Source organism: Symphalangus syndactylus, chromosome 3 (genome assembly GCF_028878055.3).
Source record: "Symphalangus syndactylus isolate Jambi chromosome 3, NHGRI_mSymSyn1-v2.1_pri, whole genome shotgun sequence".
NCBI lineage: Eukaryota > Metazoa > Chordata > Mammalia > Primates > Hylobatidae > Symphalangus > Symphalangus syndactylus.
The window spans coordinates 52006923-52024962 of NC_072425.2; the positions used below are offsets into that span (position 1 = coordinate 52006923).

The 18040-nt window shown below is 49.3% G+C and overlaps 1 protein-coding gene across 3 annotated transcripts in view; it reads left to right on the forward strand.

The window, feature by feature from the left end:
* The window catches only part of IPPK (inositol-pentakisphosphate 2-kinase), a 62261-nt gene that overhangs the window by 12609 nt on the left and 31612 nt on the right, over positions 1 to 18040 (forward strand). For all 3 annotated transcript variants that reach the window (XM_055271946.2, XM_055271944.2, XM_055271948.2), the window contains exons 3-8: positions 1136 to 1231; positions 5066 to 5132; positions 8110 to 8231; positions 9531 to 9620; positions 15260 to 15318; positions 17268 to 17340. In XM_055271946.2, the coding sequence (XP_055127921.2) occupies positions 1136 to 1231; positions 5066 to 5132; positions 8110 to 8231; positions 9531 to 9620; positions 15260 to 15318; positions 17268 to 17340 (507 nt within the window). The remainder of the gene's footprint in view (positions 1 to 1135; positions 1232 to 5065; positions 5133 to 8109; positions 8232 to 9530; positions 9621 to 15259; positions 15319 to 17267; positions 17341 to 18040) is intronic.

Sequence of the window (18040 nt, forward strand, 5' to 3'; positions counted from 1 at the left end):
GGTTTCTGCCTCAGCTGCTGAAGAGAAACAGGCCTAGGTGGTTTTGGTTTGTGGAACGCATCACATGGAAACACAGTCCATGCCTCCAGCCTTCTCTGTCCCCTTCTTTGCCGCATTCAGTGACTGCAGAGCCCAAACCACCCTAACCTTGACTCCCCCCCAAGGCCTGGCATCTGTGGCCCCTGTCAGATCTTCCTGTGTGGAGTGGCTGGGGCAGTGTCTGCCAGGCAGCAGTTGGCTACATTTCCTCTGTAAATGACATAATGTGGCACACTGTGTGATCAGTGGAGACTTGAGTGGTCACTTTTCTGTTGACCAGGGGGGCTTTTTTTTTTTTTTGAGACAGAGTCTCACCCTGTCGTCCAGGCTGGGGTGCAGGGGCACGGTCTCGGCTCACTGCAACCTCTGCCTCCTAGGTTCAAGTGATTCTCCCGCCTCAGTCTCCTGAGTAGCTGGGATTACAGGTGCCCGCCACCATGCCTGGCTAATTTTTGTATTTTTAGTAGAAACGGTATTTCAGCATGTTGACCAGGCTGGTCTTGAACTCCTGACCTCAGGTGATCCGCCTGGCTCGGCCTCCCAAAGTGCTGGGATTACAGGCGTGAGCCACTGCGCCTGGCCAGGGTTTTTTTTTGTCAGAAGTTGTGACCACAGCTGTATCGGGCCATTGAGGGACATAGGGATGATTTCTGTCTCAACCAGTTTCATCACCTTACTGACTCTTTAAGAACCTCTGACTGGGGAAAGAATATTCTACATTTAGAGGCTAAAGAGTAAAATCTCTTTAGAGTTTGAGATGTGAGATGTCGGAGGTTTTCAAAGTCACATTCCTTGGAAGGCATGTGTAGGGGCCGCTTTGGGAGAAGGGCAGACGAGAGGTGGCAGCAGTGCGGTCCTCAGACTACTACCTTCCCAAGTCTCTGGGCTGAGGTGGGTGGCATGGCTGGGGAGGCACGCTGGTGAGGGGCACTGGGGATCTTCCCCTGGGTCTGAGGGCCGTCACCCGCGTTCTGTCTGTGGCTGGGACGTCCCCCCTGCTTGTGGTGGGGTCCGTGGTGGTTTTTGCCTCTCCCCTCAAGCAAGGCTGTGTCGGGAGGTCCCATCACGAAGGCTGTCCTGTGGTTGTCTCTTACAGACCTCGGAAGAGATATTTCAACACCTGCAGAACATAGTGGACTTTGGCAAAAATGTCATGAAGGAGTTTTTGGGGGAGAGCTATGTTCATTGTGGGGTAAGTGCTTTTTATTCATGTCTGAATTCTTGGGCGTGTTTTGCATCAACACTGCCAACTTCCCGGTGATCTTTTGGAACTTTGTGCTTAATGATAACCCGGATCCAGCTAGTCTCCAAGTGTTTCTCATTTGCTGTGCTGGGTGGCAGCGGAGCGGATACTGCAGTTTCTCTTTCCTAGCTGAGAAGCATGGGGTTCAGAGGGCCCACGTGAGCCCCTGCTCTCCAGGGCCTGTCTCTGCCGGCCCTCCTGGAGGCTCCTGCTGGGTGAGAGCTCTTGAGCAGCATCCAGTGCCACTGAGCCTCAAGGAATGGCATTGCTCTCTGCCCCTGGGTACCTTTGAACACAGGAGGCCCTATGTGGGAGGGTGGTGGCGCCTGCTGGGGCTGTCCTGGGGGCGGCTCATCACACCCAGGAAGGGCCTCAGCTGCTCAATGAATGTTAAAAGCTGGGGTTTAGAGAAAAGCCGTGGGAGCCCCTGGGTGTTGCCGCCTGTGCTGGGGTCTATGGGAATGGGACCAAGGTTTGCCAGCCCTGGCTCACCTCTTGCCTGGGGCTGTCCTCTGAGCAGATCTGCAGTTTTGAGACCTGGACAGGCCCCTGGGTCCCACCCTTCTGCAGCTGCTGCGGGTGTTGACTTGCCTCCAGCCTGTTCACTGCACCGTTGTGGTGTTGGGAGCGTTTGGGGGTCACAGTTCCCCTGTTAGGAAGATTCATGCAGTTTTTTCCCCAGGGCATATTCCTTGGACGGTTCTGTGCCGTAACTAGTTTTCTCCTCGAGGAAGGAACATTCTTGGAGGCAAGATCCACCAGAATCCTCTGTGGTGGGAGGACTCGTGTGGTGATGGCCCTTGTTGGCCAGGGGCATGGGATTAGACTCGAGGTCCCATTGGCGACCTGGTGGGGTGAGCGTTGGGGACTGCTCTGAGGGGACAGGATGGGGAGCATTTCCAGCAATGAGCAGTCTGGCTCCAGGTTTGTCCTCAGTGGGAAGGGTCACAGTAATGAACCCACAGCAAACAGGGCTCAACCCACAAGGCCGCCTGTGAGCACATTTCCTCCGCCTTAAGATACCGACAAAGTGAAGCAGAGCTTGCTTGCGCTGCAGGTGAGCATGCCCCGGTAGGATGCCGCTGGGCTCTGGCGCAGTGGGAGAGTAGGTGCAGAGCCCATTCTAGGCTGACGATGCACCCTTCAAGGTCGCTGCGTCTGCAGGGCCACACAGGGCCACGTGAGGGAAGAACAGATGTGTCGGTGAGTTAGGCAAAGCGTAGAGTTTCCCTCCTGTTTGTTGTGGGGCAAGATACAACCAGCCCTGTGATGAGACCATGAGACAGAGACGGGGACAGCCACACCCTGGCTCCCAGCCCTGCCCGGTGGGTGTGGCGCTGGTCTGGGCCTGTCTCCAGTGCTGTCTGGGAGCTGGAGAGTTTAGGAAATGGGGAAGGGGCAGAAGCTGCTTGCCTTGTTCTTCCACTGTTGCTCCTTACATACTGGAGGAACCTGAAGGCTCAGGAGTTCCACTTCGCTGCTGTGGGCCAAATCCTGATGAGGTTGGACGCTGTCTGGCGCCAGCCTCAGCTCCGTTGGAACCTCACATGCTGACAGTTCTGTGCCATGGCCCAGTTTTCAGGCTGGGGACATGAGTGAAGGGACAGCCAGGCTGGTGGCTCTTTGTCCTTCTGAGCAGTTGTCCCTTTGCCATTTAGAGGGTGATGCCTGGAGGTCCTCCCACATCTCAGGTCCCAGGTTACCGGGAGCTCTGTGGGATTCCAGGGATCAGCTCCAGGAGGGTATTTCTGTGGGCTTTCCCTCTGGTCCGCTTAGGTGAATACCTTGTGCAGGAGCTGGTTGGTGCATCCTCACATGGTTGGATGGTGGCGTGGTCCACACTCGCCAATGTAGTTGGACTTTTAAGAGGATGCTTGCTGTCAGTATTTGTTTGTTTTTGTTTTTTTATCTCACTCCGTCACCCAGGCTGGAGTGCAGTGGTGTGATCATGGCTCACTGCAGCCTCAACCTCCCAGACTCAAGTGATCCTCCTGCCTCACACCCACTCCCGAGTAGCTGGGACTACTGGTGTGCCCCACTGCACCCAGCTAATTTTATGTTTTTTTGTGGAAACGGGGTTTCACCATGTTGGGCAGGCTGATCTTGAACTCTTGGGCTCAAGTGATCAGCCTGCCTTGTCCTCCCAAAGTGCTGGGATTATAGGTGTGAGCCACTGCACCAGGCCAGCGTTTTATTTTGACTTTAAACACAGATATGGGTATTATAAAATCAATGATTTACAGCTGTTGGAAATAAACCACCCAGGTCTGCTTTTCACCTGGGTGACTGTGAGTTCAGGCCGTGCGTGGGCAGACAGCGGTGTGGAGGGTCGTTGCCCTGTACGTGGACCTGAGACCTGCGTGGCTGCTGTGTCTCCTAGCCATATGTGCTGTGGGGTGGGGGCCAGGGCAGAGTGAGGGCCTTGTGTGGTTCTGGGCGATGGTTCTCACACACGAGGCATCCAGAGTCGGCATCCATGCCTTTTGTGCTTTTGCTTTCTTTGAAGTGGAGCCAGAACTTGGACTTCCTTGAGATGATCCAATTTACAAATTTTCTTTTTTTGTTGTTTTTGTTTTTGAGACAGATTCTTGCTCTGTTGCCCAGGCTGGAGTGGCGTGATCTCAGCTCACTGCAACCTCCGCCTCCTGGGTTCAAGCAATTCTCCTGCCTCAGCCTGCTGAGTAGCTGGGACTACAGGCGTGCGCCACCACACCTGGCTAATTTTGTATTTTTATTAGAGACGGGGTTTCACCATGTTGGTCAGGCTGGTCTTGAAATCCTGACCTTGTGATCCACCCGCCTCGGCCTCCTAAAGTGCTGGGATTACAGGCGTGAGCCAGCGCGCTTGGCCTCAATTTACAAATTTTCGAATGTTTACATTCCTCACTCTTGTCCATTGTGTCACCTTACCTAATTCTGTACTAAATTTATCGTAAGTCATATTTTGTTAATTTATAGCATGTTTAGGTAAATGACAAATCACAAGTGAAAGTGGCATAGCCGACTGGGAGCGGACAGGGGTGGTGGTGGAGGGGCATGGGTGTGACGGCGCAGGGTGGGGAAGGCATGGTCTGTGTGGGCAGGATCCCAGCATTCTTAGCCTAGCAGATCTCCTGTGTCCCTTTGGGACTTTTTCAGAAGTCACAGTTCTGCCACCCTGGAAACACAAGAGGACGGGGAAGATGGTAAGCAATGTGGCTTAAATAAAAACCTTTCATTTGGGAAACTTCGCAGAAGAGCCATGTGGAGGGCAATGCTGGGCATTGGTTATACCGTGTCCTCCAGGGCTGAGGAGGCACAGGCCATCTTCCTGAGATAAGTGATTCTTCAGATGCTGAGCTGCTCCTCAGGTGGAAGCGTGAGGTCCTCAGGTTGTCTGAGTGGTCAGTAAGGGTCTTTCATGTGGTCTAAGAACTGCTCTGGGTCCATAAATGCTGTAAAGACCAGAAGGGGGCTTGGAAGGGGTACTTTGTGGCGAGAGAAGCTGGCCTTGAAGCTGGTCACCACCGTGGACCCAGCCATTCTGAGAGCTGGCCACCCTGATTGCAGTGAAACGTTGGTGTCTCTATTTAACCTGGACATGTCCTGAAAATAATAGAGTAGCGTTTATTCCCAAAATCCACACACTGATTTTTTTTTTAAGCAGTAAACTTTAAAAAAATATTATAAATTACACATAACATAAAAACCTACAGCTCAACTGTTTTTAGGCATTCAGTTCTGTGGCATTGTGTTCATGTCATTGTGCAATTCACACTGATAATTTCATGTGTTTTCTTACAGGAAGTCGTTCAGCTACCTTTAGAGTTTGTGAAACAGCTTTGTTTAAAGATACAATCTGAAAGACCAGGTAAGGGTGTTTAACTTACAAATATTGTTTGTAATTTAAAATATTCCATTTGAAAAGTATTTGAAATGATTACCCATGTTAGGTATATGCAGTTTTCAGTAATCCTTTTTTTTTTTGAGACGGAGTCTCACTCTGTTGCCCAGGCAGGAGTGCAGTGGTGCGATCTCGGCTCACTGCAAGCTCCACCTCCCAGGTTCACACCATTCTTCTGCCTCAGCCTCCCAAGTAGCTGGGACTATAGGCGCCTACCACCATGCTTGGCTAATTTTTTGTATTTTTAGTAGAGACGGGGTTTCACCGTGTTAGCCACGATGGTCTTGATCTCCTGACCTCGTGATCCACCCGCCTCAGCCTCCCAAAGTGCTGGGATTACAGGCGTAAGCCACCGGGCCAACCAGTTTTCAGTAATTCTTTTGCCAGAAACTTCATTATCAGGGATAGAAATCCTGGGAGCTCATGGATACAATTCTCTGTATGAGAAAACCAGAGCACTGCACAGAATATGTGATGAAGAACCAGTAAAGGCAGGTGCAGTGGCTCTCGCCTGTAATCCCAGCACTTTGGGAGGCTGAGGCAGGCAGATCACCTGAGGTCAGGAGTTCGAGACCAGCCTGACCAACATGGCGAAACACCTTCTCTACTAAAACAAACAAAATATATATATATGTACAAAAATTAGCTGGGTGTAGTGGCGGGCACCTGTAATCCCAGCTACTCGGGAAGTTGAGGCAGGAGAATCGCTGGAACCCGGGAGACAGAGATTTCAGTTAGCTGAGATCACACCACTGTACTCCAACCCTAGGTGACAGAGTGAGACTCCATCTCAAACAAACAAAAAAAGAACAAATTAATACCACAGAAAACAGCATGAGGGAGGAGCTGGAGGTGGAGGGTCTGGGGCAGACTCAGGAACGGGAAGGGTTCCCAGAGGCCTGGGAGAGGCAAAAGGAAACTGAAGTGACCTCAGCTTCAGGAGGGAGGGCCTGGCCCAGGAGGATCTGCAGCCCTGGGAGCTGCCCCCAACCGGAGTCTAGGCTAGCTCTATGTCCTTCTGAGGAACAGGGAATCCAGGGGCCTTCTGTGGCATCACCACCATCCTCATGCTGTCCTTCTCCAATCCCCTTCCATCCCTTCACCTCTCCCTTTCTCCTCCATCCCCACCCACTCCCTTTTCTGCACTTGCTGGTGGCCTTATGACAGGAACCAGGTCAAAGCTTTTTTTTCAGTCAGTGATCAAAGAGATAAATTTCATGAGTTGAGGGTGGAAATGCCTCTGCCCAGAGCACAGCCAGGCAATGAGGGTGTAGAATTGGCCAGTATAAAATTTTTTCCTGATTTGACTTGGAAAATGAAAGCAAACCATTCTCTGGGTCTGCAGTCTCTGACTGGGACAGGGAGGAATGGGCTTCACACTGCAGGAAAGGCTGGGGAGGTGGGAACGCCACTGGACAGTGGCTAGGCTCCAGTTCTTCCTCTCGGTGAATGCAGTCTGAGCCCGGCTCCAGGGTGCTGTCTGCAACTGCTCTGCTGCTCAGCCTGCCATTTCATAACAACCGTGGGAGGTTTATCACGCCACAGTGATAAGAACCAGACTTGGAGTAAGGCTTATTATGTTAAAGGAGGAAAGCCTGTACCTGGGGTGCCTGGAATCCAGGCTTGTTTAGTTCTGTCCACACCACGGCTTCCAGCAGATCTGGTGCTGGGGAAATATTGGTGCACTGGGGACTGGGAAGGGCCTAGATGTGAGAGAAGGTAGAGCCTGCAGCCCCCTCCTCTTCAGGTTCCTGGGCTAAGGGTGTTGTGGAATTAGGGGACCATCCCCAAGACCACCCTCAGGATTGATAATACGCTAGAAGGACGAACAGAACTCTGTTTTACTCATGGTTATGGTTTATTGCAGGAAAAGGATAAAGATGGGAACAGCCAAGGGGAGAGGTGCAGGGGTGGGGTCCGGGAGAGACCCGGCATGAGCTTCTGGGTCCTCTCCTCAGGGGTGGTGTGGGCAATATTCACTCTCCCATATGGAGTGTGCCCACCAGGAAGCTCACCAGGCATTATTGTCCAGAGTTTTCACTGGGGCTCAGGCACGTCGACATAGCTGACCATCGGTGTGGCTGACTGCGGTCTCCAGCCTCTCCAGAGTTTGAGCCGATACCATAAGGCCTGAAGCTACCCCCTACATAAACCAAGTTGTTTTTGTTTTTGTTTTTGTTTTTTTTTTTTGAGGTGGAGTCTCGCTCCTTCGCCAGGCGGGAGTGCAGTGGCGCACGATCTGGGCTCACTGCAACCCCTTCTGCCTCTCTGGTTCAAGCGATTCTCCTGCCTACGCCTCCCGAGTAGCTGGGATTACAGGTGCACGCCACCCCGCCCAGCTAATTTTTTGTATTTTTAGTAGAGACGGGGTTTCACCATGTTGGCCAGGATGGTCTCGATCTCTTGACCTCATGATCTGCCCACTTTGGCCTCCCAAAGTGCTGGGATTACAGGTGTGAGCCACTGTGCCCGCCTTTTTTTTTTTTTTTTTTTGAGACAGAGTCTCAGTCTGTTGCCCAGGCTGGAGTGCAGCAGCATGATCTCGGCTCACCACAACCTCCGTCTCTAGGGTTCAAGCAATTCTCCTGCTTCAGCCTCCCGAGTAGCTGGGACTATAGGCACGTGCCAACGTGCCTGACTAATTTTTGTATTTTTAGTAGAGATGGGGTTTCACTATGTTGGCCAGGCTAGTCTCGAACTCCTGACCTCGTGATCCACCTGCCTTGGCCTCCCAAAGTGCTGGGATAACAGGTGTGACCCACCGTGCCTGGCCTAAACCACGTTGTTACTGTGTGTGTCCCACAATCCCCAGGGAAACATGAGGTTTTCATCAGGTACAGAGATGCCCCCTGGAACCAGGGACAAGGTGGGGCCTGTTTTGGGCAGGGATCATCTCATCTCTTTCACTGACCTTGCTCTGTGTGACCCTTGCTCTGTTTTCCAGAGTCTCGCTGTGACAAGGACCTGGATACTCTCAGTGGTTACGCTATGTGCCTTCCTAATTTAACCAGACTCCAAACCTACCGCTTTGCAGAGCACCGGCCGATTCTGTGTGTAGAGATTAAGGTGACCTGTTGAGGGGCAGATGGTGTGGGTAAAGGGGAAAGGTCAGTCCTGGGTAGTGAGTCCGAGAGTCATGTGCCTTGGGTTCTAGTTCCCACTGAAGTGAGTGGTAGGCACCCTTGGCTCCTGGAAACTCCACTTGCTTCTCTCCTTCCACAGCCCCCACCTGTGTTCTGGTTCCTGCCATGGCTCCCAGATCCCAGGTTTAGGCTCATTCCTGGTAGCTCATGATAGAAGACCCCACCCACCCTGCATGCCTGATCTAAAACAAGCCCTGGTTGAGGGTCACCAGAGGGAAGCGTGTTGGGTCTCCCTGCCCCGTTTTCCTCAGAGGGCACAGCTTGTCAGGGTCCCCTGGGTTCTTCCTCTGTGCCCTTCCCTGCTGGCCATGCCTGCTTGGTGCTTGGCTGCTGTTTGCTGTGCTGCAGGAGCCCCATCTGCAGGTTGCCCTTAGACTGGGGAGCTCTCTTTGTCCTACTCGGGACGGATTTTCCTGGAGGCACAAAGGCCAGTGTGACCCTCAGAGGCACTGGTGTGTCATGGCCAGGAGTCCTGAATTTCTCTGGTGCCAGGCAGTGGGGGCTGGATGGGCCAGGGGCCCCCTTGCTTCAGCTCTCTGCTTCCCATGTCAGGGGTGGCTGCCAGGGTCCCTCAGGAAGCTGCCTCACACGTCCTGGCCTTTGTTCCCCTCCGTCAACTCTAAGGCAGCAATTTCTGGGTCACACTCCTGGCCTGAGCTCATGCCTCCTGATCCTCCTCACTTGTAGGTGGATGTTCTGCTTCCCCAGCCACCATCTCCAGTGCTCGAGGCTCAGCACAGGCCTGTGTGTCATGTATGCTCAGAGGCTGCAGCTTTTAGAGGGCAGTGGGCTTCCTTGACCTTCTGGTAGCCTAGCAACTATCAGATGGGCCCCTGTCGGGCCATGTGCTAGTGTCAGCGGGAACAGTGGTTCTGCTTCTTGGAGTTGGGAGTCCTGGGTCCATCTCTACTCCTAGAGTCTTGCAGTCACATTCTTGAATGAAAGCATGAAGCTACTATGTGTTGTGCTTGTGTTGAGCTAGTGTAGAGGCACCACTGACCCTCCCCAGTGAGAGTTCTGGCTGTGGGTCCTCTAGCAGAGATGTTTGTGTGATCTGATGGAGGAAGTGTTGTTCCCGCTGGGAGGTGCAAATGAAAACAGCTTCTGGGGCCATTTATGCCTAATTATCTTGCTGCATTCATTATCTTGTAGTCAGTGGTATGTCTATTTAGAGGTATGTGATTTCTTCCTAAATATTTTTCCTCATTTATTTATTTTACAGCCAAAATGTGGGTTTATTCCTTTCTCGAGTGATGTCACGCATGAGATGAAGCATAAGGTCTGTCGATACTGCATGCACCAGCACCTCAAGGTGAGAGCCAATGCCCAGCTGTGGGCTACTTTAGCTGCACGCTGGGAATCTGGGCTGAGGCATGGGCACACATAGTTTTCAGAAGAGTAAAAGAAAATATGGATATTTTTAGTTGACATTTTATTTCACAAAGTGATTTGTGTTCACCTTTTTTATTTTTTAAATTTAGAGACAGGGTCTCTGTCACCCTGTCAGGCTGGAGGGCAGTGATGCAATCATACTCACTGCAGCCTCCACCTCCTGGACTCAAGCAGTCCACCTGCCTTGGCCTCCCAAAGTGCTTGTGTGAGCCACTGCGCCCGGCCCGTGTTCACCAGATTCACTCTTTTAAATATATAATTCAGTTTTAGTCTCTTCACAAGGTTGTACAATCACCACACCCACCGTGCCTGGCCTAAACCACGTTGTTACTGTGTGTGTCCCACAATCCCCAGGGAAACATGAGGTTTTCATCAGGTACAGAGATGCCCCCTGGAACCAGGGACAAGGTGGGGCCTGTAATCTAGTTGCTGACATTTTTATCACTTCAAAGCAAGGTGTCTTCCTCTTTCTATGAATATGGTATATTACATTGATTCTTGCATGTTGGACCAACCTTGCATTTCTGGGATAAATCCCAGTTGCTCATGGTGTATAATACTTTTATATGCTGCTGAATTCAGTTTGCTAGTTTTTTGTTGAGGGTTTTTGAATCATAAGGGATGTTGGTGTGTAGTTTTCTAGTGATGTCTGGCTTTGGTACTGCTGTAATAACTGGCTTCATGGAATGAGTTAGGAATTATTTTCTTTTCACTCTCCAATTTTTTGAAAGAGTTTCAGTATTGGTATTGATTCTTCTTGAAATGTTTGGTAGAATTCACTAGTGAAGGCATTTGGTCCTGGAATTTTCTTTGTTAGAAGATTTTTGATAACTGATTCAGTCTCTTGTTAACAATCTGTTGAGATTCTCTATTTCCTGAGTGGGTTTTTTTGGTAGTTGTGTGTTACTAGGAATTTGTCCATTTTCATCTAATTTGATGGCATACAGGTCAGTAGTAGGGTCCCCTTCTTTCATATCTGACTTTAGTAATTTGGTTTCTGTCTCTTTTTCCTTGGTCTAGCCAAAGGATTGTGTCATATTTGTTGATCTTTTCAAAGAAACAACTTTAGGTTTTATTCAGTTTTCTGCTCCCCTCTCCCCCATTTTCTATTTCATTTGTCTTCACTTTAATCTTTACTGTTTCCTTCACTGTGCTTGGATTGGGCTTAGTGTGTTATTCTTTTTCTAATTTTATTTTTTTATTTTTTTTGAGACAGAGTCTCGCTCTGTCACCCAGGCTACAGTGCAGTGAGTAGCTGGGACTACAGGCGCCCGCCACCATGCCCAGCTAATTTTTTGTATTTTTAGTAGAGATGGGGTTTCACCGTGTTAGCCAGGATGGTTTCAATCTCCTGACCTCATGATCCACCCCCCTCGGCCTCCCAAAGTGCTGGGATTACAGGCGTGAGCCACCGTGCCTGGCCTCTAGCTTTTTATTGTAGAAAGTTAGGTTATTCATTTAAGATCATTCTTTTAATAAACCTTTAAGTAACTGCTTTCTCTTCATCCCATACATTTTGGTATGTTGTGTTTTCATTTTATCTTAATTCATTCTCTGATTTCTCTTTTGCTTTCTTCTTTGACCAACTGATAATTAGGAGTGTTTACTTTTTACATATTTGTGAGTCAAATTTTTTTTTGTGACTGATTTCTAGTTTCATTCCACTGTGTTTGGAGAACATTGTTTGCATGATTTCACTCTTAAAATGTATTGAGACTTGTTTTGTGGTTTAACATAAGTTTCTTCCTCAAGACTGTTCCATGTTTGCTTGGGCAGAATGTGTAACCTGCTCTTGCTGGGTGGATTTTCTATAGATGTGTTTGGTCTAGTTGGTTCATAGTATTGTTCAAGCTTTCATTCTTGTTGACTTTCTGTCTCGTTGCTCTGAGTGTTAATTTAACATAATAACCTAAACAGTCTAGTTCAGGTTAATACCAACTCCATTTCAATCATAAACAAAATTTTGCTCCTCTAAAGCTTTGCTCCCTCCCCCAACCTTTGTGCTGTTATTGGGATGCAAATTAGATGTTTCTACATCATGTTCTGGGTGATACAGATTTGTAATTAATACCTTATGCAGTTGTCTCTTAAATTATATAGAAGAACAAGAATTACAAAATGTGTTTATACCTTCTTTTATATTTGCCTATGTAGTTACCTTTACCGATGCTCTTTATTTCTTCCTGTGGATTTGAGTTACTATCTACTATCCTTTATTTCAGCCTAAAGGACTCCCTTTAGTAATTCTTGTAGGGTAGGTTTTCTAGCAACAAATTCTTTTAGTTACGGTTTATTTGGCAATGTCTTAATTTCTCCTTCATTTTCAAAGGATAGTCTTGGTAGATCTAGAATTCTTGGATGGCAATCTTTCTTTTAGCACTGAGGATATGTCATGATCCTGCCTCCTCCTGGCCTCCATGGTTTCTAATGAGGAATCAGCTGTTAATCTTAGGGAAGGTGCTTTGTATGGGATGAGCCACTTCTCTCTTTTTGCTTTTTAAGATTCTGTCCTTGTCTTTGTCCTGTGACAATTTGATTATGGTGTGTCTAGGTGTAGATCTCTTGGTCTTTACCCTAAAATTCAACCATTTTCTCTTCTGCCTCTCAAGTCTGTTCTTGAGCCCCTCTAGTTACTTTTTCATTTTAGTTACTGTACTTTTCAACTAAAGAATTTCTTTCTTTTTTTTCTTTTTAGACAGGGTCTTGCTCTGTCACCCAGAGTGGACTGCAGTGGTGTGAACATGACTCACTGCAGCCTTGACCCCCTGAACTCAAGCCATCTTCCTGCCTCAGCCCCCACCAAGTAGCTGGGACTACAGGCACACCCCACCATGCCCAGCTAGTTTTTGAATTTTTTGTAGGACAGGGTTTCACCATGTTGCCCAGGCTGGTCTCGAATGCCTCAGCTCGGGCAGTCTGCCTACCTCAGTCTCCCAAAATGCTGGGATTATACGCGTTGAGCCACCATGCCTGGCCAGAATTTCTTTTTGGTTCCTTTTTATAATTTCTGTCTCTCTATTGATACTCTCTATTTGTTGAGACATTATTCTCCTTGTTCCTTTTAGTTCTTTGTCCCTAGTTTCCTTTAGCTCTAAGCATATTTAAAATAGTTGATTGAAGTCTTTGTCTAGTAAGTCCAGTGTCTGGGCTTCCTCAGGGCAGTGTAGTGATTGCTTTTTTTCTTGTATATGGGCAATACTTTCTTGTTTCTTTGCATGTTTTGTGATGATAGGTTGAAAGTGGGCATTTGAAATAATATAATGTGGCCCCTCTGGAATTAGATTCTACTCTCTTTCCAGGATTTTTTATTGCTGCTTCTTGTAGTTGTTACTGTTTGTTTAGGGACTTTTCTGCACTAATTTTGTGAAGTCTGTATTCTTTGTCATATGTGGCCAATAAAGTCTGCTCAGTTAGCTTAGTGGGCAGCTAGTGGGTTGATAGATATTTTTGTAAATGGCAGGCATTCCAGAATGAATAAGTCTCCTAGTCTTTGCTGAGGGGCTCTGTTTGTGTGTTGGGGCCCACTCAATACTCACTAGGGTAGTTGATAACTTTGCCTTAGCCTTCACTTCCATGGAGCCTCAGATCAGCTCAGGTGAGAGCTTAGGGCCTTCTCAGGTCTTTTCTGAGTCTTTCCATGACTTTCTAAATTCCTAGGTGTAAGTTGGAGCTTTCAGAGTCTCTATGTACATCTTGTTACTCAGCTTTTTCTTTTTAGCTTTGGTTAGCCTATTGTTTGCCTTTTTATTCACCTTCCAAGGAAACCATGAAGTTAAACAATTGCCTCTAAATGTTTTTGACAAATGCCCGTGGGGAAAAGGCCTCCTGCATGGGTGAGTTCTGAGCCAGGTCATTGAAGACAGCCTTGCAAATGTGATCTTTCCGGGAACCCAGAGGCAGGTCAAATAAGTGATTGTCAGAGAACGAGGCTTTGGAGATGTCCTGCCCTCATCTGCGTCCTCTGTGGCTGCTGGGCAGCTGGTTTTCACTGTGATTGCAGCTGTTGGTTTTCAAGGTTCCGAACCTTGGAGCTAGAGATACAGGGATGGGAATAGGGCATTTAAAGTGTCAACAAGCTCACTGATCTTGCTTAGATTTAGCTGTTTTTCTTGAATAAATGCTTCCTGGATTGTTGCAAGTCTATGATCAATTTCCAGAGTTCAAAACTTTTTGATTCTGACATTTTTTTTTAACCAGTTTTCTGATTGCCTTTACAGAGGAGAGAATTTCTGGAGGTCATTGCTCCACTATTTCACCAACATCACCCCGTCTTTTCTTTGTGGTGTGATTTCTATCTAAGCTCTTGGGGGAAAGATGGTATGTGAGCCATGCCCCTTAGGATGCGATTTTCATGGTCACAGTTCACTTTCAGCGTATGTGATAGATGTTTAAGAAATACATTTTACTATAAAGCACTACCTGCTCATATAACTGGTAACATGTGACATGGCATGAATTGGATTACCTGCCTTCCCAGGTAACTCATATTGTCAGATATATTTGCATATCTTCCCAGACTTCTTCCTGTGCCCACAAAAATATGCATGTAATTCCGGTGGAAATGAAGTGATCTCTGTCCACATGTTCTAATGTTTACATGCCTGTACGTGCACACACACACCCTTACAAAGCAAAAATGGGATCATGCCATATGTACTTTGTCTAATTGCTTTTTTCACTTAATCGTTGAGGATTGTTTGTGATATATTCTTTAGGGCTTTTTCAGTGCATATTTGGATATATGCATGGATATTTGCACATAAGCTTTTTTTTTTTTTTAAGCAAAATTGACATTACACTGTATCCATTGCTCTGCCAGTTGCTTTTTTCCTTGAATAAATTTTGGTGACTTTTAACTCTACCTCTTTCTGGTAGTGGCTGCATATCATTTATGCATTTCTTCATTCACTAAATTGTTTGCGTGTGCTGGCCCCACTAGTGGATGGGCTGTAATTTATTTAGTCATTTCCCTACTGATGAGTGTGTCTCTTGGTTTCAGGGTTTGCTATTAGCAGTAAGGCCGCAGTGGACATTCTTGTCTCTGTACCTTTTTGCCCTGTGCTAGTTCTTCTAGGTTCCTTGTAGATTTGCTGAGTCAGGGGACATAAACATTTTAAAGTTTGGTGGATACCAGCAAGTTGCCTTTCAAAATGTTATGCCAACTTATCTTCCCACTGGCAACATGAAATTTCTTGTTAAGGACACCTTCCCTGTTACTGGATATTGTAATTTCTAAAGGTTTGTTACTCTCATTACCAAAATTTAGCCACGTAATTTGAAGGTGTTTGCCACTTTCTTCCCTGCTCCTGTGAAGGGCTGGCCTGGGGGCCACGCCACATCACGTCTTACAGATGGGGCCAAGGTTTCCTTGAATGGAAGTCAAGTGGCTCTCTCCCCCATTTAGTGATGTGCACCTGCAAAGGTGGTGGCACCTTTTCCGGGGCAAGGCTGCAGCTTGTCTTCATTGTCTTCATCACTGATGCTGTTCTGTGTGTTCAGTTGGCACAGTGCAGTCACCAGCGTCAGTCACCTCATGCCCTCCTGTTGTTGTTTTCATAGGTAGCAACTGGGAAGTGGAAGCAGATCAGCAGATACTGTCCCCTTGATCTCTACTCAGGGTAAGAGAACACTTCTCCTTTGCCCCCCTTGTGTCACGTTCCCTGGAGATGGGTGGGGCGGGGGCCGGTGGGGGGCATTTCATGAGGTAGGAAGGCGGGGAGGGCCCTGTTCTGTCTTCAGGGCTCTCTTTCGCCATCAGCGCTGTAGACACTTGGGGCTTTGTGCTCCGTGACTTGTCTCTGTGCTCACGGTTTGAGGTGCTTGCTCACTTTTGGTTGTTCCCTTATCCGAATTGTGACCAGATTTGTCTTCTACTTATGTCAGAAATCAACTGGTGCTCAGCCTTGACCTCCATCCGTCTGGGCCTTCATAGTTTGGTTGTTTGTCCTTTTGATCTCCCCCTCCTCTGTGGATATTAAAAAGTCTGCTGCTACAGTGGCCATTTCTGCCCCGGCAAGGTCTACTTGCAGCCTCCGATCAGGTGCCAGGTGCCTGGGCTCCGCTCCCCACTTTGGCGCTGCCTCCCTGGCCTTCAGAGCTTTGCTGTGCATCCTGCACACTACTCTCCTGGGGCAGCGCAGAGTCCGGTCCTGGCCAGAGCCTTTGTGGTCAGGAAGGCGGCTCCCTGGGGAGGGTCAGTCTGCAGTGGGGCCTGGGGGCCCAGCGAGCAGGCCCTGGGGCTGAAGGGGCAGCAGAGCTGAGGGCTGAGGGTGGTAGCAGGTGGAGGGAGGTAGGACCTGGGACTCATGGCAGTGCCCTGCCCCGACTCAGGCACCCCCCACTCACACCCCCAGGAGAGAGTGCTTGGCCACAGAGCGATGTAGATTTGTGAGCCTTTGCTGTCCTTTTTGATCAGCACAGCTCCTCTTTCCAATCTCCTTTCCCTCCCTGGGACCCCTGTTACTGCAGAGCTGTTCTGGTGAGTCCAGTTTTTCTCACTCCACTGTGTGAGTTTCTTTCCTCTTTCCTCCCCCGCTGCCCTCCAGCCATTCATTTCGTGCCCCTGCCTTTGTCAGTGCTCAGCACTGCCTCTGAGTGCGCGCCTGATCATCATGTCAGTGCTTTTGGTTAGATGCTCTTGCAAACTTCCGGGAACAAAGATCGAACACAGAGTTGTCTTTGGAAGTTAAAAAGTTCACAAACATTGGGAATGCTAGTACAGAAGGTGGCACCAACACCGCTCACTCCATGGCTTCAGCGAGGTTGGCGGTGCCCTCACCTGTGGGTCCCATGTAGATTTCCCTGTGCACCTAAAGGCTGTGAATTGTGAAGCATTGAGTAATAAAGATTCATTGTTGAGAATTTATTAATGTGTCAGAAGATAAGTAGGGAACCCTCCCTGGAATGTTGTAGAATGCCGGCTTTTGGGAGTCAGCTAGAGTGCGTGGTTATTGGACGCCTTTCTGAATGTGTGCTTATGGGCTGTCCCTACTGGCAGGGTCAGGCTCGCATGCTTGCATGGGCAGCTTGGCCTCCAGAGGTTCCCCCTTCGGGAGTTGGGGAGGAGGCCATCCTTGCAGCTCCTCGCTTGGAGGGCGAGGGCGCCCTGGGGCTCTAGCCTCTCCTTGGCTCCCGGCACTCCCTTCGTGGCCCGTCACAGGTCTCCTGCTGCCCCTAAGCCTTTGGAAGTTGCGGCAGGAAGAACAAAGGAGGCATAGCAGCCCTTAACCCCTCTTAGGTTGGGCTGTGATGCGGCTGGTGGGGTTCCCACTCCCCTGCCTCAGTTGGGTCCCTCACATCTCCCGAAAGTCTGGGGTCAGGGCCAACCCCCACATCTCTGGTGAGTGCGTGTCAGGCTATGGAGCTGCGTCTGTGACCCTTCGGGGAGGGAGCTCATGGTGGGGCTGTAGTGATGGGAGAATGTCACTGTTTGGACCCAGTTGGACTCTGGGTTTCCCAGCGGCCCCTGGGAGTACCCAGCGTGTCCTCTGAGCCACGAGCAGGTGTGTGTGCAGGGACAGGTCAGTTCCAGCTGCTTTTAAAGCATGTTAACACTTTTCCCTTTTAGAAACAAACAGAGAATGCACTTTGCCTTGAAGAGTTTGCTGCAGGAGGCACAGAACAACTTGAAGATATTTAAGGTAAGAGCTGCTTTGATTCTACGGTGGTTTCAGGGTGGGGCTGGCGAAGGTTCAAGTGACCTCACAGATGAGGGTGTTGGGCTGGGCTGCACATCATGTGTGTCTGACATCCCCTTTGGGGTCCTCATGCCTCGACTGGTTCACTCATCACCTTGGACCTTCCAGTTCCAGACCTGTCTTTCCCTGACCTTTTTCTGAGCACGATTCCACAAGCACAGCATCTGAGTGACCCTGGGTTGTCCATGACCCTGGGGTGCTCGACCAAAGCCCCACCAGTTGCTGGGTGGGCCTTGGTCTCCCCTGATAAGCAGATGGGTGAACTGTGGGTGAGGATGGCTCTGGCACTGTCTGGGCTGGTGTCACCTGGCCTGCTGCTGGCAGTGGTGTCCAAGGGAGAGGAGGTGGGGGTGGGGCGAGGCAGGGTTGGGGCATCTGCGGAGGAGAGGCTGTTGGGGAGAGAGGGGATGAGATGTAGGGAAGGGCAGGCCTGGGTAGCAGTCAGGGTGCCCGGCCCCTGTTGGACATATATCCTCTGGGGTCCCCTCTGGGGTCCCCCTTGTCATCACCTCAGTCCCAGTTGTAGCCTCATGATCACACATAAGTGACACCTGGGGACAGAGTCCTGGGCTCCCTGCAGGAGCTGACAGCCATCGTAGGTGGATTCTTCAGAGGAGGCAGGGCTGTTGAGCGTGGGCCTCTT